The sequence below is a fragment of the Chionomys nivalis genome, chromosome 23 (genome assembly GCF_950005125.1).
Source record: "Chionomys nivalis chromosome 23, mChiNiv1.1, whole genome shotgun sequence".
NCBI classification, from domain to species: domain Eukaryota; kingdom Metazoa; phylum Chordata; class Mammalia; order Rodentia; family Cricetidae; genus Chionomys; species Chionomys nivalis.
The window spans coordinates 37,554,625-37,582,318 of NC_080108.1; the positions used below are offsets into that span (position 1 = coordinate 37,554,625).

Below are 27,694 nucleotides of genomic sequence, written 5' to 3' on the forward strand. Positions count from 1 at the left end.
CAGGTGATTGTCACTGTCATCAGGCCTTGGCGAGGACCCCAGACAACTGGGGATAAAACCTGCTTTAACTGTGGTGCCCCTGGACATTTTAAAAAGGAATGTCCACAGCTCCCTCAGGGAGCTACCGCCAGACCAGGAAAGTGCCCATGATGTAAAAGGGGGGGCCCATTGGGCAAACAATTGCACATCTAAGACAGGTATAGACGGAAGGCCTCTGTCTGTCGAAGGCTGACAGCAGGGAAAGTGGCAGAGGGCCTGTTTGCAGGGCCCCAGAACGTCACTGTATGGAGCAATGACATCAGGAGTCAGGGGGTCCCACCCCAGCAGTGGCCATATTCAGTTTGTTCCACAGAACAATCCTTTTGCATTGCAGACCTTGCCCGCGCCACCCCAGAAAGTGCAGGACTGGACCTTAGTACCTCCGCCGGAGCAGTCTTAACAGCCCAAATGGGGGTTCAAGCTTTACCCACTAACGTTTTGGGGCCCCTTCCCTAGAGGGACCTTGGGGCTTATCTTGGGAAGAAGCAGTACCATCTTGAGGGGAATTCAAATTCATCCTAGGGTTGTTAATGCAGATTATCAAGGAGAAATAAAAATTATGACATCGGTTACTCAATCAGTTACAGTAGTTCCTCAGGGGGATCATATTGCCCAATTGGTCGTGGTACCCCTAGTTAACACCTCCAACCCCGCAGCCAGGTTCAGTTGGGTTGCTAAAGGTTTTGGGTCATCCGGCCCTGCAGCCTTTTGGGTAGCTCATATGAAAAAAAGGACACTAATAGAATTGATTATTGATGGGAAGTCATTTAATGGGATTTTAGATTCTGGAGCTGATGTCTCCGTCCTGTCCTTACAATCCTGGCCTAAGAAGTGGCCATTAGAAAATAGTACTGCCACCCTACAAGGAATAGGTCAAGCAAGTCACAAGAAGAGTGCAAAAATATTAAAATGGCAGGATAATGAAAGCCATGAGGGTTACTTTTAGCCATATGCCCTCCCAGGACTCCCTGTTAATTTCTGGGGAAGAGATGTCCTGAGTGATTTGGGAGCTGTCTTGACCACTCAGCCCACACCACCACCACCAGTGGCCCAAATGATGCAGCAAGTGGGATGGAGACCAGGGCAGGGGCTGGGAAAAAATCTGCAGGGTCAGTTGCAGCCAGTGACACCAGATAAACAAATTACCAGACTGCTGGAAGACTGAAGCTGTCTAGACCATTTTAGTTAGGACCACTGTTCCCAAGCCTGCCCCAATTCCTATAATTTGGAAATCTGATGATCCAGTTTGGGTGGACTCAAGAGAAATTGCAGGCTGTTCATGCCTTTGTCCAAGATCAGTTGCAGGCTGGGCACATTGTCCCTTCCACTTCCCCTTGGAATACACCCATCTTTGTCATAAGAAAGAAATCTGGGAAATGAAGACTATTACAGGACCTCCAGGCTGTCAATGAGTTGATGCAGCCTATGGGTCCTCTTCAGCAGGGATTACCCTTCCCTTCAGTCATACCCCATAGCTGGCATATAATTCCACTTCCCCTTGGAGGCAAACAGGATTGCCCTCATTTTGCTTTTAGCCTTTCTTCAGTTAATTTTAAGAAACCAGCTTTGTGATTCCATTGGATTAGATGTTGTTCATTATATGGATGATTTATTAATAGCAGGGCCTGATCAAGATTAACTGCTCATACTCAAATGCAACAGGATTTAGAGAAAGCGGGGCTGATCATAGCTCCTGAGAAGATCCAAATGCAAATCCCATATTCCTACCTTGGGTACCAATAGGCCATGGATGGAATTAAACAAAAAAAAAATAACTATTGACACCTTTCATCTTAAAATCTTACATGATTGGCAGCAGTTACTGGGAGACATACAGTGGATACGCCCCTCCCTAGCAATCAAAACAGGTGACTTAAGACCATTTTATGATATGCTCTTCGGAGATCCTGACCCAACCTCCCCCCAAATACTGATTGACACCTGTGGCCAGACAAGTCTTAAGGCTTCTTCTGGATAATATTGAAAAGGTCCATCTCCAGAAGATTAATTATGATAAATCATTAAATTTTGTAGTTCTTGCTTCCAATTTTGCCCCTATGGGAGTCTTTTTGCAGGATGGACCTATTTTATCAATACACATGCCTGCCTCTCCAGCAAGGGTAGTCACCCCATATTATGAAGCTATATTACAATTGCTTTGGAAAGCTAAGAAGGCTGCCGCCCAGACATTTGGGGAGTACTCTGACAAGATTACAATACATTATACTAAAGACCAGCTAGCACGTTTACAACGACTCCATGATGAGTGGACCCTTTTTCTCCCTCCTTTTCTAGAAGGTTTGATTCTCATTATCCTCAGCATCCATTAGTGGTCCTATTCAAAAATCATCCTGTTATATTCTCCCAAGTGATTAGAAGATCTCCCACACCCTCAGTGCATGCTGTATTTACAGATGCCTTCCCTAAAGATAATGTAGTAATGATTTCTGGAGGAAAAGTATGGGGGATGTATCAGCCCAAGATGCAGAGGTAACAGCCTGCCTCTTTGCACTCCAGCTCTTCCCTGAGGAACCTGTAAATTTGTATATAAATTTCACCTTAATGTGCACTCTCTTCGGCATCATACTCAATGAACACAAGAAGTACAAGCCATTACATCTTCTTGTCTTCAGTGTGCTCCTTTCCTAAGCAGCCCTAATTTAGGAGTTAACCCATGAGGGTTATGACGAAATCAGTTATGGCAGATGGATGTTACACACCTGCCCACCACAGGGAAACTCAAGTTTGTCCATGTATCAGTAGACACTTTTTCAGAAATAATTTTCCCATTCTTGCATTCGGAAAAACGAGCAAAAATGCCATTGCACACTGTTTATCTGCTTTTGCCTATATGGGCAAACCTGAGGTTATTAAGACAGATAATGTCCCAGCATATATCAGCAATTTTTTTGTCCTTTTGTTCATTCTATGAAATTTCCCATAAAACAGGCATCCTGTATAACACAATGGGTCAAGCAATTGTGAAAAGAGCCAATCAGACCCTCAAGCAATATTTTCAAAAAATAAAAAGGGGGAGTTCATATTCTCTCCAGCAACTCAATTATCCACCATTCTCTTTATTTTACATTTTTTGACCGTGGATGTTGAAGGGTACTCACCTACGGAGCGCCATACACAAGTTAGGGCTCAGAGCCTAGGGTGGGTTCATTGGAAAGATCTGCAAACAGGAACAAGGAACCAACCCCCTTGTTGGCAAAGGTGAGGGGAGCTGTATGTGTTTTTCCTTTAGGAGTTGACAAACCAATTTGGGTGCCAGAGTGGTGCTTACAGTTGGTGACCTAGGATGAATACCATGATGCTCCTTCTGCTTCAGGTGATGACTCTGGTAATAACAACAGAATCACCGGTGATGGGGAGTCTGGTGAGAAACCCTCCACTTTTAATGCCAGTTAGTAAAAATAGCCCCCTCTTTCCCTCATTTTTTTGCTATTAACATAACAGTGGGGACAGCTTCGGCCTGAGTTGATCTGGAACAGGGAAACATTATAGCTGCCTTTCCATTAATGGAGGCTCTTTGTTTTATTAATCTTAGTAACCTGTCATTGGTGAAGGAGTCCTCCTTTCATCATGGATGTTTATTATTGCATAAAGCTTCCATTACAGACTTTACTAATAATCATACTCATAGTAGGGTGATAAGATTTAGAGTTATATTGCATCTCATCCTGAAAAATATTTGATAGAGATTTTGATCTCCACCCCATAGTTCTTTTTTTTTAAAATATTTATTTATTTATTATGTATACAATATTCTGTCTGTGTGTACGCCTGCAAGCCAGAAGAGGGCACCAGACTCCATTACAGATGGTTGTGAGCCACCATGTGGTTGCTGGGAATTGAACTCAGGACCTTTGGAAGAGCAGGCAATGCTCTTACCTCTGAGCCATCTCTCCAGCCCCAAGAGCAGTTTCTTGTCCAAATGGTTAACAAACTCCATGAGGAACCTCTTCAATGCCCATCTTCTATTGAAGTGGATTGGTGCTGCCAGGAGCAGATGTGTCTCACTGTCAAGAAAAGTCCTAAGTTCTTAAAACAGTTTTAAAAGCCTTATTTTATGGTCTTTGAAAGAGCTGAAGAATATCCATCTGAAAAATATCTCTGTACATCTATAAAACCTAACATGACTACAAGCTTCACTATTATAGATGACTCTATATTAACCTGAATCATAACTATACATTAAATTTTTAAATGAACTGCACAAACACAATACCTTAATTAAGGGCAGAAATATACATATAACAAAATTGACCTTAAATTTGTATCAATAATCCAAGATTCATACCAGTGCAATCCTTTCATTATATCCCCCCTTAAATGTAAAAAAAAACCCAAAATCAAAAAACATTTGCAAACAGTATTTTGGAATTTGGGCATACTGCTCTCCAAACTGCTTCCTGCTTGTTCTTTGGTGAAGCAATTTTTGGGGGTGTTCACAGCAACTCATTGGGGGTGTCTTGGTCCATCAAACTACATTAGTATGAAAGAAATACACAGGTTCTTATCTTCTGTGGAAACAAGAACCTCTTTTCCGTAGAAACATATCCTTAGACCCATATGTTGAATTCAAGATACTTTAAGATATATATGTTGGTTTATCTTAGCAGGCCATACAATGAAATGTCTCTTTGTACTTAACTCCTTTACAATCAAAAATTCAAGTAAAATACAATAATATATATAATCTAGACTCTCTGATTATTTTCCATCTTTACATGGCTTATATTTCTTTACTCTTTTAATCTATAACTGTCTGTATTCTTTCTTTTAAAAGACTTTGTTTTATTTTTTTTAACCATTTACTTCTTTTTATAATTGTATTTTTTTTTCTTCTCTCTCTCAAGCCTACATACATTTATCCAACACTGTGACCCATTTAGAGGTCTTTTGATTTTTTTTGAGTTCCTCTTTATTGTATATCTATAATTATTTTCTGACCAAAAAAGCCTTTTTTAAAAAAAAATGCTAAGTGGGCATGACTATGACTGACAAAGCCCTGCCTGCTTGCTCCGCCCAGTCCAACATGGCAGAAGCATGTTTTCTGTCTCTGGAGCCATGTACATAACACCATTGATAGGCACACAGTGTGTATATGTTGCCATTAAGCAAGTTATAGCACTCTACTCACAGACCCCATTTAAATGTTCCATAGCTGGATCTCCTGAAAGAGTCAGAACCATTCATGCTGGTGAAGTAAGAAGCCTTCTTAAAGGAGCCACATAGTTTTTCTACTACAGCCGAGTCAGGAAGCCTTCTCTTGAAAGAATTGTGCCTCTCCTTGTTTGTAGCAAACAGAGCCCACCCGAGAAATTGCTGCTACCAAAAGTCTTGCTTAATTCTATTCTTTTCTGTCTACAATTCCTTTTTAAGCTCTCTTGGGTTTTATATGGATATAGTCAACCACCTTGCATGACAATTTTTTAGTAGGAGATTGCTTGTTCATTTCTGGCTTCCCAGATCATGAAATAATCACACAGAAACTATGTTATGTACAATACGGTTTGGCCAATTGCTTAAGTGTATTTCTGGATTACTCATATCTTAAATTAACCCATTTCTATTAATCTATTTATCGCTATGTAGCTGTGGCTTACTGGGTAAACTTGGCAGAGCTACATGGCTTCTCACTGACTCCTCCTTCTTTCTCCCATCATTCAGTTTGGTTTTCCCACCTAGCTCCATCTGCCAAGCCACTGGCTGAAAGAGATTTATTCATCAGCCAATAAAACTAACACATAGACAGAAGGACTTCCCACACCGTATTATTCTATGAAAACACTGAGTAATATTTTAGTAATTTTGTAAAATCAGAGACATGGTCTCATCTACCCCAGCTTTTTGGTGTTATTGGTTTGTGAATAAAATGGCTGTTATTATACTATATGTTTTCACTGTAGCTGACTTCCCTTCACTTATATATCGGGGGATTGATTCCCACAGTTCATAACTGTTTGCTATGTTTTAGGGCCTCACCAATCACATTCCCCTAGCTATGTGTGAAAAGTTTTGTGCTGCCAGGCCTTCATTCCCCTTTCCTGATTAAAAGTAGAGATCTGCCTTCCTGAAAGTATCTTCATCAGCAGGCATTTTGTCAGTGGTTATGGTTCATGCAATAGCATCCATTTATGATATTGTCAGATATCCAAGAACATAAAATTATTACTTGCCCAAAGCTGCTGACTCATAACTGCTCAGATAGGTAGAAGAATAAGCAAGCTCTGGTTTTGCCTCCCTTAAAAGATTCCTGCCATGATTGGGAATATAAGGGTGGGGAAGAGGAAGGGTAGAAGGGGAAGAGGAGGGAAGAAGTGGAGGGACAAGGAGATCTTAAGGGAACAGCATAGTTGAAAGAGAGGAATAATGGGAATGAGAACATGAAGAGATACCTTGATTGAGGGATCCACTATGGGGTTAGCAAAAAGCCTGGCTCTAGAGAAATTCCCAGGAATCCACAAGGATGATTCCAGCTAAGAACCTAAGAAATAGAGGAGAGGGTGCCTGAACTTGCCTTGCCCTGTAGTCAGATTGATGAATATCTTGAATATCACTAGAGAGCCTTCACCCAGGAACTGATGGAAACAGAGGCAGAGAACCACATTGGAGCACTAGACTGAGCTCCCATAGTCCAGCTGAAGAGTAGGAGGAATGAGAATATGAGCAAAGAGGTCAAGACCATGATGGGTTCACCCACTGAAACAGTCCACCTGAGCTAATGGGAGCTCACCAACTCTAGCCTGACAGGTAAATAAACAGCCAAAATAGGTCCAAACTAGTCTCTCTGAATGTGGCTGACAGTTGTATGGCTGGGGTAGACTGTGGGGCCACTGGCAGTGGCACCAGAATTTATCCTTACTGCTTGTACTGGCTTTTAAGGAGCCTATTCTCTTTGGATCAACACCTTGCTTAGCCTAGATACAGTATGAAGGGCCTTAAACATTCCCAAGCAATGTGCCTTACCCTCTCTAAAGTGTGGATATGGGTGGGGTGGGAGGATATGGAGGGAATGGGAGGAAGGGAAGAAGGGGGTACTTGAATTGGTATGTATAATGAAAAGAGTTTCTTTTCCACCGTCACCTCAGCTTACTGATGGTTTTAGTTCAGGAAATTTACTACTTGTGCTTTACTCTCTAGGACACCAGAAGAGATAACTGCAACCCAAGAGAAAGAGTTACATCCTACTGGCTCCACAGACCCACAATCCCCACAATCAGAACACCCGATAGCAGCATACCCCAGAACTGACAATTTAGAGGCCCTAGGTCTCTTCTTTGTTTCTGCCACCTAGAGCAATAAGCATAAACTCCAGACCTAGGCCCATAGAAACTGCAGTATCTGGTGAATGTGCCAATCATATCAGGAGCCATTAACTTTCACCAGTTTCTGTAGGTTGCCTGGTTACTGGATATCCTCTATGCATGCTAAGAGAAAAACGTCATGCACAGATTTAAAAACAATCCATGCTCTATTTATAATTTTACACTTTTAGCTCTTTAACTAAACACTAAAAGTGTAGAATAGCACTTTAGTCTTCCCCTCTAAAATTTCCTAATTTCACGGGACATGCACTAGTCACTTCCACGTTCAAGCTGACAGCCACAAATTTCTCTCTCTCTCTCTCTCTCTCTCTCTCTCTCTCTCTCTCTCTCTGTGTGTGTGTGTGTGTGTGTGTGTGTGTGTGTGTGTGTGTGAATACTCTCAGCTGATTTTTATGGAGCAAAAGAAACTCTAGCCCTGGAACGTGCTATGGCTGAGCAATTGCTGGTTATGAGGGTATATATTACTGATAATCCGTAAGATAGAAGAGAAGAAGAATAAAGAAACATGGATAGGAAGAAGATGATGTGAATAGATTTCTTAACCCTCAGATTTTAGTTCCTTTCATTTATTGTGTTGTCTTTGATTGAACCCTGAGAGGGATTTTTAAGATTGGGACACTTGAGGACCCCATTACATCTTCCCTCCCCCTCCCAACCTGATCCACCCATTCCATTCCATGCAGGACCCCAGTCCACCTCTAAAATCTAATTTATTTTCCCCTGCCAGAGGAGATGCTTGTGTTTCCCACATCCAATTCAGTCTTCTATTCCTAACCTCCCTGGGTATATGGATTATAAGTTGGTTTTCATTTCTTCAATGGCTAATATGCACATATAATGAATCCATTCCCTATTTATCTTTCTGGGTCTGAATCCCTTCACCTACAATGATTTTTTTTCTGTTTCCAACCATTTGCATCCAAATACCATGGAGTTATTTTTAACAGCTGAGTAATACTCCATTGTGTAAATGTACCATTTTTTGGCCAAAGAAGTTTTTCAGTCATGGCCTTTGATCCTTGAAAGCCACTATCACTTTGCCAATTAGATTGAGGAACAAACATTCAGGATGACTGTCTTCATTCAGCCTCTAGGTCTCCTTCCCTCCTCTTTCACTTCCTGATGGTTTGAATGAGAATGTCCACCCCTCAGGGCTTTTATATTTGAATGCTTCCTCCCCAGTGACGGGCTGTTTGGAAAGGGGTAGAGTGCCTTTTGGAGAAAGTATTTCAAAGGGGGTGATTTTGAGGTTTATGATGCCCATCCAATTCTCTCTCTCTCTCTCTCTCTCTCTCTCTCTCTCACACACACACACACACACACACACACACACACCTTGCTCATTCACTTAGCAGGTCTCATGTGGATCAGGATAAAAAGCTCTCAGCTATACTGCAGAGCCATGACAGGATGTTTGCTTTCTGATATGATGATCATAACTGACTCTAACTGTAAACATGCCCCTAATTAAATCTTTCCTGTCAGAATACTTGCCTTGATTATTGTGGCTCTTCCCAGCACTAAAACAGTAACTAAGATGCTCACTAAGGACATCATTGTGCATAGAAATACATTAATGCTATCTAGTGAAATGTGAAAATCACGTGGAATGATTTTATTAATTAAACCATATTAATGACCACTTGTTAGAAACTATTACAAGTGAAGTTAGTTCACGATTCCTGAACTAAGGGTCTTGGAAACAGAAACTGTCAGTTCTAGGCTGTGTGCTTTCAGATGCACAGATTGCAGCCATGTAGGGCTGCTCTCGTCTTCCTGCAGGTGTCCACTCTGCCACTTTTACACATGGCTTCTGAGATTCATATTGGCTTTCACCTGCTTTATGACATCATTGGCCCTCTTAGCCAATGAGAAGCAGATAGAGTTTTGAGGTTACCATGGAGCCTACTGACCAAACTTGCCTCAGTGCTGAGCATCTTTGATCGTGCACACACGTGACTTTTTGCTGTGAAACCATCCACCCGTTTTCTCATCCTTTTATCCAGATCCTACTACTTTTTTTGCTTTTGTTTTTGTTTTTGTTTCTGTTTTTCTTTTCTTTTCTTCCTTCCTTCCTTCCTTCTTTCCTTCCTTCCTTCCTCTCTCTCTCTCTCTCTCCCTCCCTCCCTCCCTCCCTCCCTCCCTCTTTCTTTCTTTCTTTCTTTCTTTCTTTCTTTTTTCTTTTTTTTTGTTCCTGACTTGAAGATGTCAGGTAGGAAAAGAAACTTTAATGCTTGTTTAATTGGAAAGCTCCCTAAATTGTAAAGCATTGAAATCATGTGAGATAAAGGGGAAAGCGCTGAGTACCAAGCTGGTGCCCTATGTATGGTCTTGGTTCTGACATCTCCTAGGACTGTGAATTTGGACAGAGCATTCCCCACCCTCTCACTACATGTGTCTTCACTTTCCTTGTTGAGAGAACAGGCTGACAGGGTTCAGGGCTCTCTGAGGGATTGAGTCTTTAGGAACACAGGTAGAGAAGGAAATCAGAGAGTCCTGGGACTGATTCAGCAGAGAGAGAGAGAGAGAGAGAGAGAGAGAGAGAGAGAGAGAGAGAGAGCTGGGTATGTAGACAATGTGACTAAGGGCCATGATTCTTCCTTCCACATATTTTCCACAATAGTACTTCACAGTTGGTGCTGTTCAACAGCAGTGTTCAGATATGAGAGGACTCAAGAATATAACTGCACTGTTCAATCAAGCTGAGACTGGCTGAACTTTTCTGGCGAGGCAAATGTCCCTTCTCTGTTGTTGTACTAGTGTCTTCCCTGAAGCTTTTGGAGGACAGGAAAGTTTTCTTTTGCTGATAGGCAGGGCTGTTTGCGACACTCAAAGGTATAGAAGCAGACGTGATTTCTGTGACACTTGCACACTGGTACAATGACAGGCACCTTCCTGATAAAGAAGGTCATAGGCTAATTTTGGTGCATTTTACAGATAGCCACACAACCCTAGCCCATATTCCACACAAACTCCTAAAATGAATAGTCAGAGCATGGTGACATATCCCTGTAATCTCAACCCTTGGGAGCCAGAGGCAGAAGAATCAAGGCAACCGGGCCAGGCTCTAGCTGCATAGAGATGTGATAATCTGGTTATAGAAGACCATTTCTGAATAAATAAAATAAAACCAACCGGTTTTTAAAAATTAATATCGCCAATGTTTAGTGTCTTCTGATTAAAGAGAACTAGAGAAGATGCAGGAGCCAAGGGCAGGAAGGAGGCTGAAGGTCTTGGAAAAGCTAGTGTGAGCTGTTTAAAAAAGAACAGGCCATGTGGACTTGCAGACAGTCAAGAAAATAGAACTGTGCAGCAGCGGGGGAGAAAATAGAAGAATGGAAGGAAGGAAGAGCATGGAACATGGAGGTGTTACCCATGGCAACACAGAAACTGGAGACTGAATGCTGAAGGGAGTGAAAAGACTTTATAGAAAACTAAATTATAGGGTGACACCGAGTAGAAAATACACAGCGCATGGCAAACAGAGGTGGATTTACTGAACACGCAGGTTAATAGACCAGGAAGTACACTGAGGCTGGGACAGGGTGTTACTAGGGTTACAGCTCATCAGAAAAGACACCATTGGTTTCCTCTCCCGATCCTTGAACACTGGTGGTCCTTAACAATTATGAAAATGAGCATTTTATAAATATAGTGTAGTAACAATTCTGAGTGTCTGGGCTCATGGGTGAAATCTCAGCACCTAGGTGGCTGGATCTGGGGGATTGGAGGTGGTTCATGGCAATTCTAGGATGTGCTGTGAATTAAGCCAGCTTAGGCCACAAAGTCAAAATTATCCCTGAAACAAAAAGTGGAATTCTTTCTGCACACGCATTACTTGCTGGAATATAAAGGGCAGAGAGACAATGCTGGGTCCTTCTTTTCTCTGAAATCTACAGAACACATGGGTTGTAGAAAGCGTGGTGGACTCTGTGTCCCTTCAGATCAGCTTTCAAGCTAAAGCTGCTTGCTCCATCAAGTCATTTTCTTCACTAGACACAGTACAGACTTGTTGTACATACCCAGACTGTAAAGAACTATAGAGCTACAAAGAAAAAATAGGAACCCAACAAAACACTAATTTATCAGATTTTTTTTTTCAGGAAGTCTTGGATAGGGTACCAGTGTAGCTTTATGATATCATTCTACTTCTAAGCCAATCAGTACCTGAATGGCCTTGGGTCCTTATGATGCAACAAACTTAATTTTCTTCCAGGTCCAGTATCTCTGATCCTGGGCATGTATGTGACTTTTTGTTGTTTGTTTCTGAAACCAATCAGTGTTACTGTCTCTTTTCCTGATTCTTATAACTGTGTTTATATCATCCTCCCAACCATGTCTGGTAAGGAAAGAAATTTCAATATGACTTTCAATCAATACTTCCTTTCATTCTGAGAAGTCCAGACAGTGTGGAAGCATGGGCAGATTACTGGATTACTGAACTATGACTGGTGACCTAACTATAATTTTGGCCATCACATATCTGGGATTATAATTTAGGGACGAGAATTTGCTCTGTCACTGAATGGATCTTCACATTTCACAGTGGAATAACTGACAGACTGGACTCTAGGCTCACTGATGTATTGCTTATGAGCACAGTATAAAGAAAGTACCAGGGAAGTTTCGCTGAGGGTTTTTTCACAGAAGTAGAGAAAGAACTGGGTGTGCAGACAGACACGCTCAGAATCAAGATGACTCAGTGCAGCAGTGAGCCTCCACTCAATTTTCCACATCAGAATTTCCAAGTTAGTGCTGCTGAACAGCATTGTTGGCATGTGAGTGGAGCCGGTGGCCACATCTGCCACTCCTGCATGAGCAGAGAACCTTGGCTCATCTGGCTGGATAGGCATTTGTGTCTTACTCAGGGACCAGTGAGCAACCTTTATGGATCAGTGGATTACACTTAGGATGGACCTTCCAGAGAGAGAACTGAGTCTGTGTTCGTTTTTATGGCACAGGAACAATTGTGTTCCCTGCTGTGATCCTCCAAACCCTCTCTAAAGGTAGCATCATTGTCGGGACTGCTTGTTCAGGTGTCCCTAAGCACTTCAGAGCTGAGGTAGCTGAGTCACCCTTGTTCATGTCCAGCACCATCTGTGGCATAATGTGTTCCTGGAGAGTACGTCCTATAAAGTGAAACCCTGTCCAGCTTTAAAGGAATATTTCTTCAAGTTGAAATTCATTGTAACTTTTTTCCAATGTGGTCATAATTGATTATTTGGAAATTTTATACAAAATACCCAATCGTACTATCTTCCGAATCCTCCTAGGTCCATCTTTGTGACCATTCAAAAGAGAAAAATAAAAGACTGTACCAGGTATAATTTGTGTTGCTCATATAATTCTTGGAGCATGGTTAAAGTCTCACTGGCCAGTCCTTTAAAGATAACTGAGTCCTCCATGACCAACAGCCACCCCTTCTGCCACAGTCATCGTGTGAAGAGCTACGCTTCAGCATCTTTATCACAGTTTAAGGACTCTCTTTATTGCCTTCTATCTAGACTGTTTCCTTTATTCATGGTGGGGGAGAGAAAAGGCTTCTGGGACATGTTTCACATCTCAATTATGCGTCTGCATTTGCAGATACCAGTGCAATGGCAGCTTTCTTGCCCATAGCAGCCAGTGACAGTTCAGATCATTGCCTTCCACATGGTTTCTGGTGATGGCATGGACTATGGACACCAACATAACCTCCAGATTCAGCACCGTCCATGGAGGTCTTTTGAAAAGGCCTCATCCAGAACATGAACCCTTCCTCTTCTCCATTAGTGTGAGCTTCGGCAGCTCTGGTTTCACTTCTCTCTGATGCTTCCTGGAGCTCTGCTCAGCCATTTTTTTTTTCAGTTTAATGAGAACACTTTTACAGTAATCTTCCTATAATACCTGTCCTTTTAGTTGATTCTGAGATACTGTGTTCTCCCAGGCTCATCCTCTGTTGCCTCCTCTCCCCTCTGAGCCTGCATGGGTCTCTCAGGCTCCTTGGAGCTGCTCTGTGGTTCTGTGGATGTCAACAGCCACTGCTATCTTCAATTGATCACAATTGTAAATTCTTAGAAAAAAATTTTGATTCAATCCCAGTTTTTCAAAATCCCGCTTATCACTACAAACTCATCACCTGAATTACAGGATTAAAAGCCTGTATCTCCATGGCCATAGTGGTCATTAGTTTGGCAATACATTAATTAACATGAATTAACCTTGATTATGAGAGAAAGAAAGGTTTTGCTTTTCTAACTACTTGTATATCTGGTTACAGGTGATATTTTGAAACCCTGGCTCACAGACCAACAATGTTGTCCAGGTATTACAGGACCTTTCTCTGATAGAGCCCCAAATAAGGTAAGTCTCAATGAAAGCAGGGTCAATAATATATTGTGAATTTAAAGGCCTGGTGAGTTTTTCTGTGTTTGAACTGGTGAACCTCATTTATTTTCTCATTTATTTACTTCCTAGTTTTCATGTCTCACGTTTTCCATATGTTAGTAGTGGGATCACAGAAAACAGGAAAATACTGTGAGCAGTTTGTTTTTAGAATGCATTGCACTTCTTTCAAACACCCTGACACTTGGAAAGCATTCAAAGCAGGCTTGTGCTATCCACAGAGGTTTATTTCCTTCTCTTTCTTCTCACTTATATTCCTGAAAACCTCAGTACCAGGAACCGAGGTTTCCTGCTTCACTGTCACTAAAATGCTCCTGAAGACTTGAGCACCATGGGTACTAATTACATTACTGAGGGAACCCCATCACAAATCCTTTTGCTTCTAGCTGGGATTTGCACGGTGGAAGGCATGAGTAGGGCTTCCTCCAACTTGGGGTGTTCCATAATTGTTTCGGTGATATCAGAAGAAGCCCATGTAGTAACTGATGGGTTAAAGTTAATGCACAAGCCTCTGATGTGTGCAAAACCACTCATAGCTACGTGAAGTCTTCCAGTGCTAATCTCAATCAATAGACTGTTTGTAGGTTCTGTCCCTTAAGTTAAATGCTATGTAAGTTCTCCTTCACATTGGATCAGGAGGCAGAGGTATCCGTAGTACCTACTCTATCACATGACTACCATGGCAAGGGGATCCTAGTCTCGATTTGTTCGCTAAAGTTTTTGAATTGAGTCACCACATATGGTGTTTTATTTGCTCTAATTTCTCTAGTGAGAGGTTTCTAACACATACAAAGTGTGTGTGTGTGTATGTGTGTGTTTGTGTGTGTCCGCGCATGCACGTGCGTGTGTGTGTGCGTGTTTCAGACTGCTTGGATGACAGAATGGCTGGCTGGATGACAAGATGGCAGGAGATGAGATTTGATGTTCCCCATTTTCTCTTTTTCTGTCTCAGAGCAGGAGTACCATCGGCAGACCTGACGATGTAACTCTTCCACCTCAAGAGAGATTCCAGATTTTAAGTTTTCTGGGGCAAAACATTGAGGTCAATAAAAAACTGCCCCTGCTCTCCTATGTCCACCTGAAAAAGGACATCATACAGATGGCAGAGAATTATGAAAAACAGGGCCTTATACAGGAAGCGTTTATAACGTATCACAAATTCTTAACGTGAGAACCTGCAGCTTTTATCTCCTTTTCTGTGGCTGATCCCTCAATCCCCCTGTTCTCCTTTTCATGCTTCTCAAGCTTGCTGACCATATGGAATTTGACAAAGACATAATTTATTCAGAATTTTGGCAGCTCACATATGTGTTTTTCCTTGTTATTCAAAAATGTGAGGACCAAAGGTGTTGGTATCACCAAGAAGGGACTGCATGAATAGTTCTTGAGCTTGTTCCCACATGGTGCATATTTTAGACAAAAGCGATGGCAGGTAAACAGGACATGTCTGCATTGCTGGGTCTGTTGATTGCTTTGTCTTGATCCAGGCATCCATTCACAGGCTTATTGCTGTGTTTAGCAGAGCCCAGATTTCTCTTCATCATCCTGTAGCCTATTGATTGGTATAGGAAGAGGTTAGCCTATTCTGTAGCTAAACTATCACCAGAGGACTGTGAACTACCTGGGGTCATTGTGGCTCAACACAGTCCTTATGCCATTCATCATAATTTAGTAGGCAGAATAACCACAAGATTACAGAACTGTCACCAGGTAATAGCTCCTATATCCTCAATGACAAAATCTTTCTGTGTATGAGGAAGGAAAAGACAGTCATGTCTAGTCTGAGTTTTGTGAAACAGAACCAAAGGAAATAAAGGCATGCGACCCTAAGGAGCTCAGGCACCAGAGAGGAGCTCCCTGGACATGACTTCATTGATGTCCAGAAAGCTCTGTGTGCTGAGTAGGCACATCACCTTCCTGGTCCACAGAGGAAGAGAAAGCTCAGGGTTAGAGTTGAGCTCAGGTACCACAGTTTGCAATTCTCAGGTTGTGCCACTTCTAGAACAAGGGTTCATTTTGGTTTCCATTGTTGGTGTTCTGCAAGTTGAAGGCAATCCCTTGAGATCACAGTAAATATCATTCTCATATCCTCTTATTTCTGCAAAAAAATAACTCTTGTCAAGGCAATCATGTGTTCTCTCAAATATCAGTTTATCACACTCAGTATTCGATCACACCCTCCACTCAAGAATCTTTCCTGGTTTTGAACTGACCTGAGTGTTGAAGCAGGTTAGCTAACTTACTTCAACACTGGGTGGAGAACCACACCGGGTTCCACAGCACAGCTCACCCTAGCTCTGAGCACCATTGTCTCTTGTCATTACCTAATGCTCTCTGAGATGAGGTATGTCCTGAAGGAAACAATGCACTAAGGTGTCATATGAGCAAAGATCCATGTTGCCATTGAGAGTAGAAAAAATGACAACTGTTTTCTGTTTTGAACTTCTGGAGAATGGCCTGTTTTCTCAAGGTTCTGTGAGTCCACTAACTCTATCTGCTGCCTTCTGAGTGCTGGGATAACGAGCACACACCATGTCAGCTTAGCTATACTTCTTGATAACTTATGTTTGCGGTACATCACTGTCGACAGAACAGTGGGGACCTTTCTCTCTCAGGGCCCTGGGAGGGAAAGGGATGTGGGACTTCTGGGTGTGCCCCTTCTTGCTCACTTCTAGAATTCTTCTGTACATCTTAGTTACTGTGCTTTATTCTTTTAGACTATTTGTGGAGAAACTAAGAAAAGGCCCAGAATATAACAACATCCTTTCACAAAGACAAAAATCAAAAATCAAAAAGGTAGGTCTTCATTGTCTATATGGCTGACCTAAAATCTCCAGAGCAGTAAGTACTGTTTTAGAGCTGATACTGCCTCAGCATAGCAGTACAGGGGAGAGGGATGGCATGAGATGGGGATCAAGTCCTGCATGAGACACTGCTGCCTCTCCCCACTTGTTTCCTTTCCCTCTTTTCTGACAGTAGAACTGTTTTAATTCACCATTATGGTTTTTTTTATTGCAGTGTATAAATAAAGTATTTGAAAAAGCAGATACCCTGAAGATCAAAATACTAGAACGTTATGGCAGGGAATATGAAGAGTACCTGGCAGATAAGGTCAGTGTGTGAGCATGAAGACAGGTGGTTTTTGGGTCACCAAGTCAGCCTGTGTCATGGGATTGTGTTGTGTTCTTTCAGTGGAGTCTGTGGTCCAATGACTAGGACCAAAGCCAACATATATGCACACACACACATACACACGTGCAAAGTACAGTAGGGTACTGAGAGTACTGAGATTTAGTTGTTACTTAAGACAACTATACAGCAACTGGGTAAAGCGGTGGTGTTTTTTTTTTCATTAGTACCAGATTCATAAAGCATCACATGTACCCTATGTTGAGACATCAGACTGAATATAAATATACTTTTTCATCTCTTTGTTGACAAGGCTTTTTCTTCTGAGATTTGAAGTATTAGCCTAAACCTGTTTCTCTTTCTATAGAAAAAAAGACAAGAAGTGGAAAAGAACAAGGCCTTCTTGGAGGATATCAGAAGTATCATTAAACACTCCTCAGAATTAACCAATCAGAGTTCTCTTCAGACAGCAGTGGTGTGTGACTCACAGGGAGCTTTTACAGAGACTGTCTGCACCACATCAAAGTCTGGACCTCCTTGTGCAGAGACTAAGGAAGAGAAAAGCCCCAGTAAGTCACCACAGGCTCACGACTTGACAAAGCCTTGTGTGTAAGCCATTACATTTGTATCAGCCACACAAATTTGAGAGTGCTTCAACCCTTTTCCATTTCCTCCTCCTTTGGTGTCCATGGATCCACTTTGCTGTGGTAACAGAACCTTGCATGATGAGTGTTGTCTCTTTCCTTCCTGATACCCCGGCTGTCTTAGAAAAATAGGCTTTAACTTATTTTAAGCCAGATTAGTTTCCTCAGAACTTGTTGGAATTAAGATGCTCATCTTTTCAGAGCTCTGTAGAGATTTGAAGAAGCACTTTAAGAAAATACTGAATCAAGTTTCTTGAGTTCTTTGTATATTTTGGGAGATCAATCCTCTGTCCCGTGTGGGGTTGATGAAGATCTTTTCCCAGTCTACAAATGGATCTATTTACATTTTCCTAGATGTTGTTATCAAGTTATTTCAGCACCATTTGTTGACTATGTTTTCTTTTCTCCTTTAAATTCAATTATAAATGGGATACAGATGAATCTCAAATGGCTGAAAGACATTTAAAAGATGTTCAACATCCTTAGCTATCAGAAAACTGCAAATCAAAACACTCTGAGGTTCAGTCTTGCACGTGTAAGAATGGTGAAGATCCAAAACGCTGATGACAGCATATGTTGGAGAGGATCTGATTTAACTGAAACACTCTTTTATTGCTGGTGGAAGTTCAAACTTGTATAGCCACTTCTTAAATCAGTATGGTGATTTCTCAGAAAATTAGGAAACAACCTTCCTCAAAACTCAACAATACCGCTGTTGGGTATATACTCAAAGGATGCTAAACATACCACAAGGACATGTACTCAACTATGTTCATAGCAGCACTATTTGTAATAGCCAGAACCTGGAAACAACCTAGATGCCACTCAACTACAGAATGGATAAAGAAAATGTGGTACATTTACACAGTGGAGTACTACATGGCATTAAAAAATAATGACATCTTGACATTTGCAGGCAAATGTATGGATCGAGAAAAAAAAAACATAATGAGCGATGTAACCCCAACTCAGAAAGACAAATACAGTGTGTACTAATTCATAAATGGCTTCTCTATATAAATCAAATAAAAAAAATCTACAGTCCTAAACCCCAGATAACCTACACAGCAAAGAATATACATGGATCTATACCGGAAGGAGACAATTACAAGGTCTCCTGAGTAAACTGGGAATGTGGGGGTCATGGGAGAGGTTAGAAGGGGATGGGGATTAAAGGGGGAGCAGAGAAGAATGAACAGCTCAATAAAGAAAATACTATACCATCTCCCGTGATGAGGAATGTGCTAGCACTGTCACTCTTTGGAAGTCAGGTTCTCAGATATTCTAATGGCGTAATGTAGAGATGTGAAGGTAAAGGAATTTCAGTCGCATGAGACTGTTTTTAGCATTTGGCAGACACTCATAGGAAAATCTCAAGTAGGCCCAGGGAGACCATGACTCTATTGCTATGGCTAGAATGGCAGTATTAGAACCTGAGCCAGAATCTCCAGAAAGCATGTGAAAACAGGGTACAGTTGGCCACCTCTATATTCGTCTTTTCAGGTGAGATTGGTTGGGGAGTTATCTGTGAGACACAGAGACACAGAAAAGATTCTATTAGACTAAAAATGGCCAGGGAAAGCCAGCACTTCAGACAGTATACACACATCTGTAGATGTGCTGACGCTTTTGTGCATTCTGGCTCACACATGAATGAGCACACTCTGTAAAACACACACAGATCACAGACACACGCAGTTCATAAAGGATTTCAAAAAGGGAAATCCACACATACTGAAGAGAAAAAGTTATCAAATATTTCAGTTCATTTTATTTTATTTCATTTTTTTTGGTCATTTATATCATCTGGCTTTAAAACCTGAATAGTCCTGATGTGAGGTTTTGATTCTTCAGCAAGCAAATGCTGAAATTTCAAGTTTATATCACCAGGGCTGGCTTTTCTGAAGTGTCTCTCAATTAGACACTGGCGAGAGAGTCAGTTTTCCCCAGCTGTGAGCCTACACAGTCAAGAGTACACATTTCCAGATGCAGGTAAGAGAGTCAGGCTTGGCCAGCCTTGAGCCTGTGCACGCGGCAATCTACACATCTACACAGTATATGGAAGGAGCAGGAGAAGGCTCTTCAGTTCCTATTGGACTGGGAGAAACAATCAGGAAAGGATTGACTGGTCCCAGCTAAGTCGACAACCTATCCCTGGACCTTTACTGGTGCCAGTGAACCATCTTCACTCAGTCTGGGGCTGCGGCTTTTCTAGGTTTTATGTGCATAGGGATGGCCCTGTAGGTCTAGGGTCTCAAGGGTCTCTCCCATCCCTACATTCCTTATTGTGACTGTCTATGGTCATATGACCTTGAGAAAGTCTCTGTGTATCCACTTAAAATTTGATGGGGTTATTCATGGCCTCACAGTTCTTGGTAAAATGGTCTACATGACTGAGCATGCCCACAACAGGAATTCTTCAAGGTGGAAGTTCTGAATACTAGAAGTTTGGCTCAGTCTATATCTGGCACAGACCATGGAAGCAACTTTAGGGAGACTCATGCTCAAGAGCCATGAGTATACAGGGAAACAACAGTTCATACCTGAGAGTACAGAGGCTAGCAGAACTGGATGTCTGAATCATGAATTAAGAAGGTGTGTCTGTTCCAGAAGAGACACAATGGAAGTTTCCCCCTTTTCTGTCTGTCTGTCCTCTTTAGCTTCCAGATGGCTCCATGTTACAAACCTGAGTTAAGAGTGGACTTTTCCCACTGAGTATGCGAACCCACATAAAAATTTCTACATGATCAACTCACCAGAAATATGTTGTTCCATCCTCTCAAGCAGACAGTGAAGTTCATGCATATGGCTCCCATATAGCTGTGGGAAGTGTTTAGAGAAGATACTCCATGCCTGCTTTATGGCTCACTCATGGGGAGGGAGGCTCCCGGAGAGAATCCCAATTATATTGTTTTTTATCTCCAGGCTGCCGGGCTGAGCTCTGCTCAGGGACATTAGGCCCTGTAACCTCAGACTTGTCTCTCTTTTGCATTACAGTTCAGAACACCAAAGGACTCCTTCCTGTGGTCCTTCCCAAGGACCTGTGTCAAAAGTTCCTCCGTTCAGCATGGGAGAACACCAAAAGAAAGAGAGAAACATGTGGAGTGCTATGCGGCAAACTGGTAAAGATATGAGAACTCGTTCCTGACATGAGACTCTTTTTTTCTACCTAGGATTTTGATGACCCCCAGAAAACATATCCAGGAACTGTGTCCATACATAACACTCCACAGAGGAAACCTTGGGTGACTAGGCCTGGCCACCTTGAATTTGATGACTTTGTATTTGGTTACTTTTCAGAGCCCCTTGAATTAAACAATTGGCTTCAACAGTATAGTTAGGAATTTCCATTCTACTGGTGGTTAATGCCTATAATCCCAGTCATTTGCAAACTGAGGGTGGAGGCTTCCAACAATTTCAAACCAAGCTCACATACAGAGTGAGCACTGAAGTAAAAACAGGCAGGCTGCAGGCAGGAAGGCAGGCATGAAGCATGGAGACATGCAAATTGACTAATTCTACAAGGAGAAAGACTCAGTTCCTTCTGCGGCCTGGTCTGTGCCCTTACTGTGTGGTAAGCCTTGGAATATGCATTAAACACCTTAAGATTTCTGAGGAGACCTACTGGCTGCTTCAGGGAAGACCCTAGGCCCAGGATGTGCTAAGAGAGACGTTTCAGCATCAGCTTATCGCCAGTGCTTTTAAACAGTACCCCAGCAAAGCACCGGAGCTGTCAAGGTGATGAGGCCCTGAGGTGAGGGAGGAGGCCGAGAGTCATTCACTGGGGTGGGGGCTTCACTTCCTTGTATTATGAGAAAGGGGGATTGACAGTGCCGGGACAAATTGTTTCCTTTCTGCAGGTGATTGACAAGTACATCATTTCACACATCATTATCCCCATGCAAAACGGAGGACCTGACTATTGCCAAGCTGAGAACGAAGAAGAAATTTTATTCCTAGAAGAAGAACTGGGCCTTATAACGCTAGGTTGGATCCATGTAAGGAAATTGACCTCCGTGTTGGCGAGACCCTCTTCTCACTGTGCTGCCTACATCTGTGCACAGAGTCAGTCCATTCCAGATCATCCAGCTCTGAGCACATGCAGTCACTAGTGTTCCAGGGTTGAGGCAAAGGCACATTTCTTGGTGCATTTCTAGCTTTTCTAATTCTGTCTCTTACTCAAAGAAATTCTTCAAAGTTCCAATTCCTTGTGAGTAGGTGGAAAATGGTAGCTTCCCTAGGGTGTATGAGAACATGGTGTAGAGACCATGTAGCTAAAGCCGTATGAATGGAAGTATTTTAACTAAGTCAAGAAAATTCTTTCTAATGATTGAATGTTGATTTTATGAAGAAACACTTGGTCTGTGAACACCCAAAGAACTCCTTTATGCAGGGTTTGCAAGTAGTTGGAAAAGATGTACAGGCTTGTGGTGATCATTAAGAAACACAGTTCCTTCCCTAGAGAGTTCTTCCAAATGATTCCCTCATTTTCAAAACCTAAATTACATAAACAAGTAGTTTTTCTTGGAATGGGACAGGTGTAAGCCACGATCAGGTGTTGATTTCTAGGTTTTGAGAGACCACAAGTACTGTTTTCCTCACAACTTGGGAAATTCTGATGTGGGAGACAGATTCCTGTGTCTTCATGCTTCAGTTACATAAACCTTTACTGCTTTGCCTACCAATAATATACCATGGCAGATGGAGATCTGCTCTTTGTGCCTGGACACAAGTGGGGAATCACACAGAGAAGGAACACCAGCTCCCATGGGGCAGAGTGCATTCTGCTCTATTCTCCAGGAGGTAAACGCAGAGCACTGTGGGTTTCAGAGAAAGAGAAGTCTCATATGAGCTGACTTACAATGAGTAGTAAAGAGGGGCCAAATGACAGTTTCATATGGGAGCATTCCCATGTCAGAGAGCAGCTTCATTGGCTGGGATTTGTCATTGGTATCAGAAAAGGATAGCAGCTTTTTGTTGGCAGGGAGAATGTTTTGGGGAAAGGTTATTTTCAGCAGAAGAGAGATTTGACCAAAGTCAGACTCCAGAAGCTAACTAAATGAAGGAGTTTCAAGACTGGTTATAGTGGGAAAGTTAATTGATATTTGGGAGATGCTAATTTCCAATGACGATGAGAGGGTGATGGCCATATGTTCAGGAATGTGTAATTTCAGAGATCCAGGAGCTGACGAATAGATGGTGTATAGTCTGTGAGAAGGAAAGCTTAGAGTTGGCTCACAGGGGTGGCAGGGATCTCTTCATAAGCATGAGTAGGACATATAGAAAAAGCCTGACTTTGGAGGTGGGGTTCAGTCCTTCCAGTGTAATTTAAGGTACTTGTGAGATATTCCATCCATGAGACCATTGAGAGAAGACGAAAGGTGATTCGTGGAAGCTAGGTGAAGACAGCTTCTGCCTGGATTTGGCCCATTAAACCTGGTAACTGGGGAGTGCTGCCTGTAAGAGAAGTAATTCATGACAGCAGAGGAGAAGATCTAAGGAGGGGAGCAGGAATACATGGGGGATGACAGAGCAATAAGTTTGCAGGAGAATTGGTTATGGGGTTCCCAGAAGCCACACAGCAGGGACAGTGGTAGAAGAAATTCAGCATGTGACCCAGGGACAGGCTCCATTATGAAGAGGGTTCAGATCTTATGCTGGATCTGTAGCTCACTAAAGATGGTGGATAATGAGTTTTAAGCCATGGTGGCCAGAGACTGCAAGATTTAGAAAAACCATAAAAAGCTGGGTGTACTGGCACAGTCCTGGAATCAAAGAATTCAGGAGGGTGAGACTATTGGATGAAAAACCATGGGTCAAAAAAAAAATCCTGTGATGAATTTATTGGAATTGTGGATTCACTCCAGACCATCATATTGGTGCTCATTTCTAGGCTCTAGATATTAGGGTAAGAAAGAGTGATGAGTCCACTCTGCACATATGGGTTAACAGAGTCTAGAGTCCTGGCTTGTATGGGAATTTGGAAATGGTTTGATCATGGTTCAGCTTAGTTGTAAGTGTATATATGTGAAGAGTTTAGTTTAATGCCTCCTTGAGAAAACATATGTGCATACACCACTTAGAGAAGGAAAAGGGAAATTACTGGGCGCCTGGTACAGCTTTCCAACTTGCTTTCTGTGAGATTGATCCACTCTTGCTCTATTTCTTCCATAATTTCTTTCGCGTTCATCCCTGAAGTGTGCCTGCTTCCATGCTATCAGTACTTCACCTTTGCTTCTATCTTGAAAGACAATAGTTATGTGTCTTTTACATCTAATTTGCTAGGGTAAACATCTGCATGGTTCATCCCCACGCTGGCATACATATGTGTTTACACCTGCTGAGCCAGTGAAGGTTGGAGGGAAGGGAAGGGAAGTGGGATAAGATAACACTGTGTGTACACTACCATATCAGGTGGGGCTCCTTTTCAAATAAAAAGAAATCATACCATTTTCAGAGGTAGGATTTAAGGCAGGGAGCTTATAACTCAGAGAGACTGTTGAACTAATGCTTAAAGAAGTCCTGGGAACTCTTGGTGAAGATGGAGGCAGAACAGGGTATTTCCCTGGCAAGATTTGGGGAATCATGTTGAGAGCTAGTTTTTGGAGCTCCTTTGGCTGCCTTCCTCAATGGATCAGGGATGGTTCTCATTGTGAACTTTTGTCTTCTTTTGTCTTCTCAGACTCATCCCACCCAGCCAGCCTTCTTGTCAAGTGTGGATGTACACACACACTTTTGTTACCAGCAGATGCTGCCAGAATCAATTGCAGTGGTGTGCTCACCCAAATACAAACAGTGAGTATGTAGGATTCTTGTCTGAAAGGTACATGAGCAAAATGTTCTATGGTTCAGAACACTTTAAAAATTAAGTCATACCCAGAGTGTCTTAACTGATTGCTAGAAAAGCCTCCCTTTGAGGTGCACATTCTAATTAACACCAGCTGCTCTTAAAAGATATTGTACAACCACTAAAGTATTTCTAAAACAACCCCACAATAAGTGACTCCAACAGAAGAGGACGAAGAAAGTTCACATTGGACACTGCATACAAGTGTCATCTCTTACTGTTCCCAATGACATGGTAGTTCGAATTCCTCAGCAGAGCTAGTGCTGGGAAAGCAATGCATCATCCTGCATTCTTTTGTAATAATTTTGTACCCTAAATGTTGTACCACAGGGACTAGTATTTCCTGGTTTGAGCACAGCCCCCATTTGTTCCTCACAACAATTGACCTGAACAGAACTAACTTATAGCATGATTCTTCTTCCTTCCCATTTCTACTGTTGAGTCCCTTTGTATCCTTAGGGCAATGTTCAAGAATGGGATCAAGAGAGGGAGGTATACATAGAGGAGAAAGAGGGAGAGGAAGGAGGAGGAGAAGAAAGATAGGAAAGGGGAGGTTAATTAGGACCACGACAAAAAGACAAAGTCTAACAGAACAACAACGAGAGTGGCCGTTGAGGAGGAGTTGTTCCACAACCTCTGCAAAGGACAAGGAGTTGTGCAGGGAAAAGAAAGGAGCAGAGGATGGAAGAAGGGATTGAGAAGTGAAAGTGAATGGAGAAAGGTCATGGAAAGGAAAGGAGAGAGATGAGGAAAGAAGAGAGAAAAGAGGAGAAGAAAGACGAAAATAAGAGAAAGGAAGGAGACTTGGGAAGATATCTGTCTGACTGTGATTTTGCTTTTTCATTTCAGAACTGGAATTTTCACCCTGACACCTTGTGGATTGGAAGAAGTATCACTCTGCCCCCGGAGGGGGTTCCATTCCCATAGACATGACTCAGTCCTATTCCGTGTACGTATCTGCGTAGAAGAAATTGCAGCCATGTTCCCAGTCAGGACATAGATCTGATAAAGTTTATCATCCTTTCTGAGCCTCATGGATATTCAGCCTCATCACTCACCTTACTTGAAATCCACAGTAACTGTGTATCTAGGAAGCAGTGGGCAGTGGAAATAAGTTTCTCATATTTGCAACCTGGTCACTTACTGTCTTTGATGTTGCAGACAGTCCTGCCCCCTTTTCCTAATATCTGAGGATACCAATACTATGTACTTTGCACGTAGTTAAGATGATAAAGGAAGAAGAACTGAGGTGGTCTCTGGGGCATGAGTGTGTGCTCAGTATGCCTGATGCCCTGGATTCCATCCCCAGTAACACGGGATAAAGGAATAACCAACAAATTATGGAATCCTTTAGCATATACAAGACGTATTCTATTTTTGTTCATAAATGTGAGATATTGTTTCAGCTGATGATCTGAATCTCAAGGAGAAGCCATGTAAGATGTGTAAATTAAGCATATTCCCTTCTGGAGATTTGTAGGGTTATCACATGCCTAGGGAGGTGGTTTCTTCTTTCAAGTTGTGTCTGTGATAATATGATGTATGATCAGACCTTAGGATGTCAGATCAGACTCACATCAATGAGATTCTGTCACTTTACTTCACATTAGCCTGGAGTTATCCATTCACTTTGATTCAGAAGAAATGCGGCAACATAATGATAGGACCAGAACCCTGTCATATAAAATAGATAGGAGCCAGGGATGTACCCACAGAGATTCTAGGCAAGCTGAGATCCTGGGATCCGAGTGCTAATTCCAAGAGGTAGAACTTTGTGTATGTTTTATGTGTATCATAATAAATGCGCATGTATAATTATATTTAGTTTGCATCTTACTCCCTATACTAAGAGTAAAACAAGATGTAATGAAATTCCAGCTGTTTGGTAAAACATTATGTAATTCATTGGTTTTGTTTGTTTCTGTAACTTGGTTGTGTAGACTTTTAAAATAGACCCTGTGGTGTTGATTCTGTGTCTCCACGGATTTGCACATGTGAGTCTAGTGCCTGTTTGGTTAGAAGAGGTTGTCAGCTTCTTAAATCACAGACTCATTGCTGGGGATGTGTCTTAGCTGGGAGTGTTCCTGTTTCAGGCACTAGGTCCTGGACTCATTTCCCAGCACTACTGAAATATATCTTGGTGGTGTTTGCCTATAATCCAGCACTGGAGAGCTAGTGGCAGAAGGATAATTTCTACCTTTCTGAGTTACCTTGGTTATGCATTCTAGCCTGGGTCACAATAGGCTCTCTTTTGGTATACTATAAAATTATACATTGTTTTAAAACAGGAGTTTTCCAAGCCTTAACCACATCTCCTTTTCTCCAATTGCAGGATTGCAGTCATGTAATCATCCAAAAAAGCAGTGTGACCATCACGGACTTGCGATGAGCTAAATCCAACACATTTACATCAGTGGGAACATGCATGTGTATGTGTGTGTGTATGTATGTGTGTGTGTATATATGTATGTGTATGTGTGTGTGCATGTGTGTGTATATGTGTATATATATGTGTTATGTGTTTTCCTTTGAGCAACTTTATTTTTGTTATTTTTATTTAACTAAAATTTTTTATTTTGCATTCCAATGCCAGTTCCCCCTCCCACCCCTTCTCTAGCCTCTCTTTCTCCTTATCCCATCTCCATCCATTCCCGAGAGGGTATAAGGCTTCCCCTGGGAAGCCACGAGTGCCTGTAATAACAAATTGAGGCAGGACCAAGCCCATCCCCCTGAATCAGGGTCCAGAGCATCACATGTGGAATACGGACTTCTGGAACAAAGTGAACCACCTCACCAGCCCTGGAAAAGAAGAGATGATGACTGCAGCTCTGTAGACTGTGTCAGAGTTGTCTAATCCACGTCACGACATAGACCTCGGCCCCTCCTCATACTCGACAGCCCCTCCGGATTGTCCAGTCTGGTTACCATGTTGTCCAGATGAGCATCCTCCTGACTGACCACTCTGACCACCAAAGAGAACACAACACATCTCTAAACTATGACTGGCAAAGAGAGGGAACTCGGTTTACCTGAAAAACATTTCTTTGAAGTTTGTAAAGTTTCCTAGATGTGATGACCTCAACACTGAAGCTAATGATTATATTATTAAAATTGGTGTCCTGCATAAGAGATGCCCCAGTACAAAATATCCATCAGTGACAGACTGACAAAGACAGCAGACCATGAACTGTGTGGGGTGCGCATTTTCTGTTAATGTTAGCCCTCTTGAGCAAAGAATCTATCCAGAAAGTATTTTCATTTCCTATAAATTTGACTAAAGGTTAAATTTTATTTTAAAGTGTATTTTGAAACAG

The 27,694-nt window shown here is 42.0% G+C and overlaps 1 protein-coding gene across 1 annotated transcript; it reads left to right on the plus strand.

Annotated features, from left to right (window-relative positions):
* The first annotated feature begins 292 nt into the window (after window positions 1-292).
* Window positions 293-26,769, plus strand: LOC130865581 (STAM-binding protein-like). The gene is made up of 10 exons (XM_057756675.1): window positions 293-415; window positions 14,713-14,927; window positions 16,478-16,556; window positions 16,779-16,871; window positions 17,257-17,458; window positions 20,531-20,655; window positions 21,394-21,531; window positions 24,216-24,328; window positions 25,230-25,329; window positions 26,713-26,769. Exons 1-10 carry the CDS (start codon window positions 293-295, stop codon window positions 26,767-26,769), a joined length of 1,245 nt encoding a protein of 414 aa, XP_057612658.1.
* Window positions 26,770-27,694: the final 925 nt, after the last annotated feature.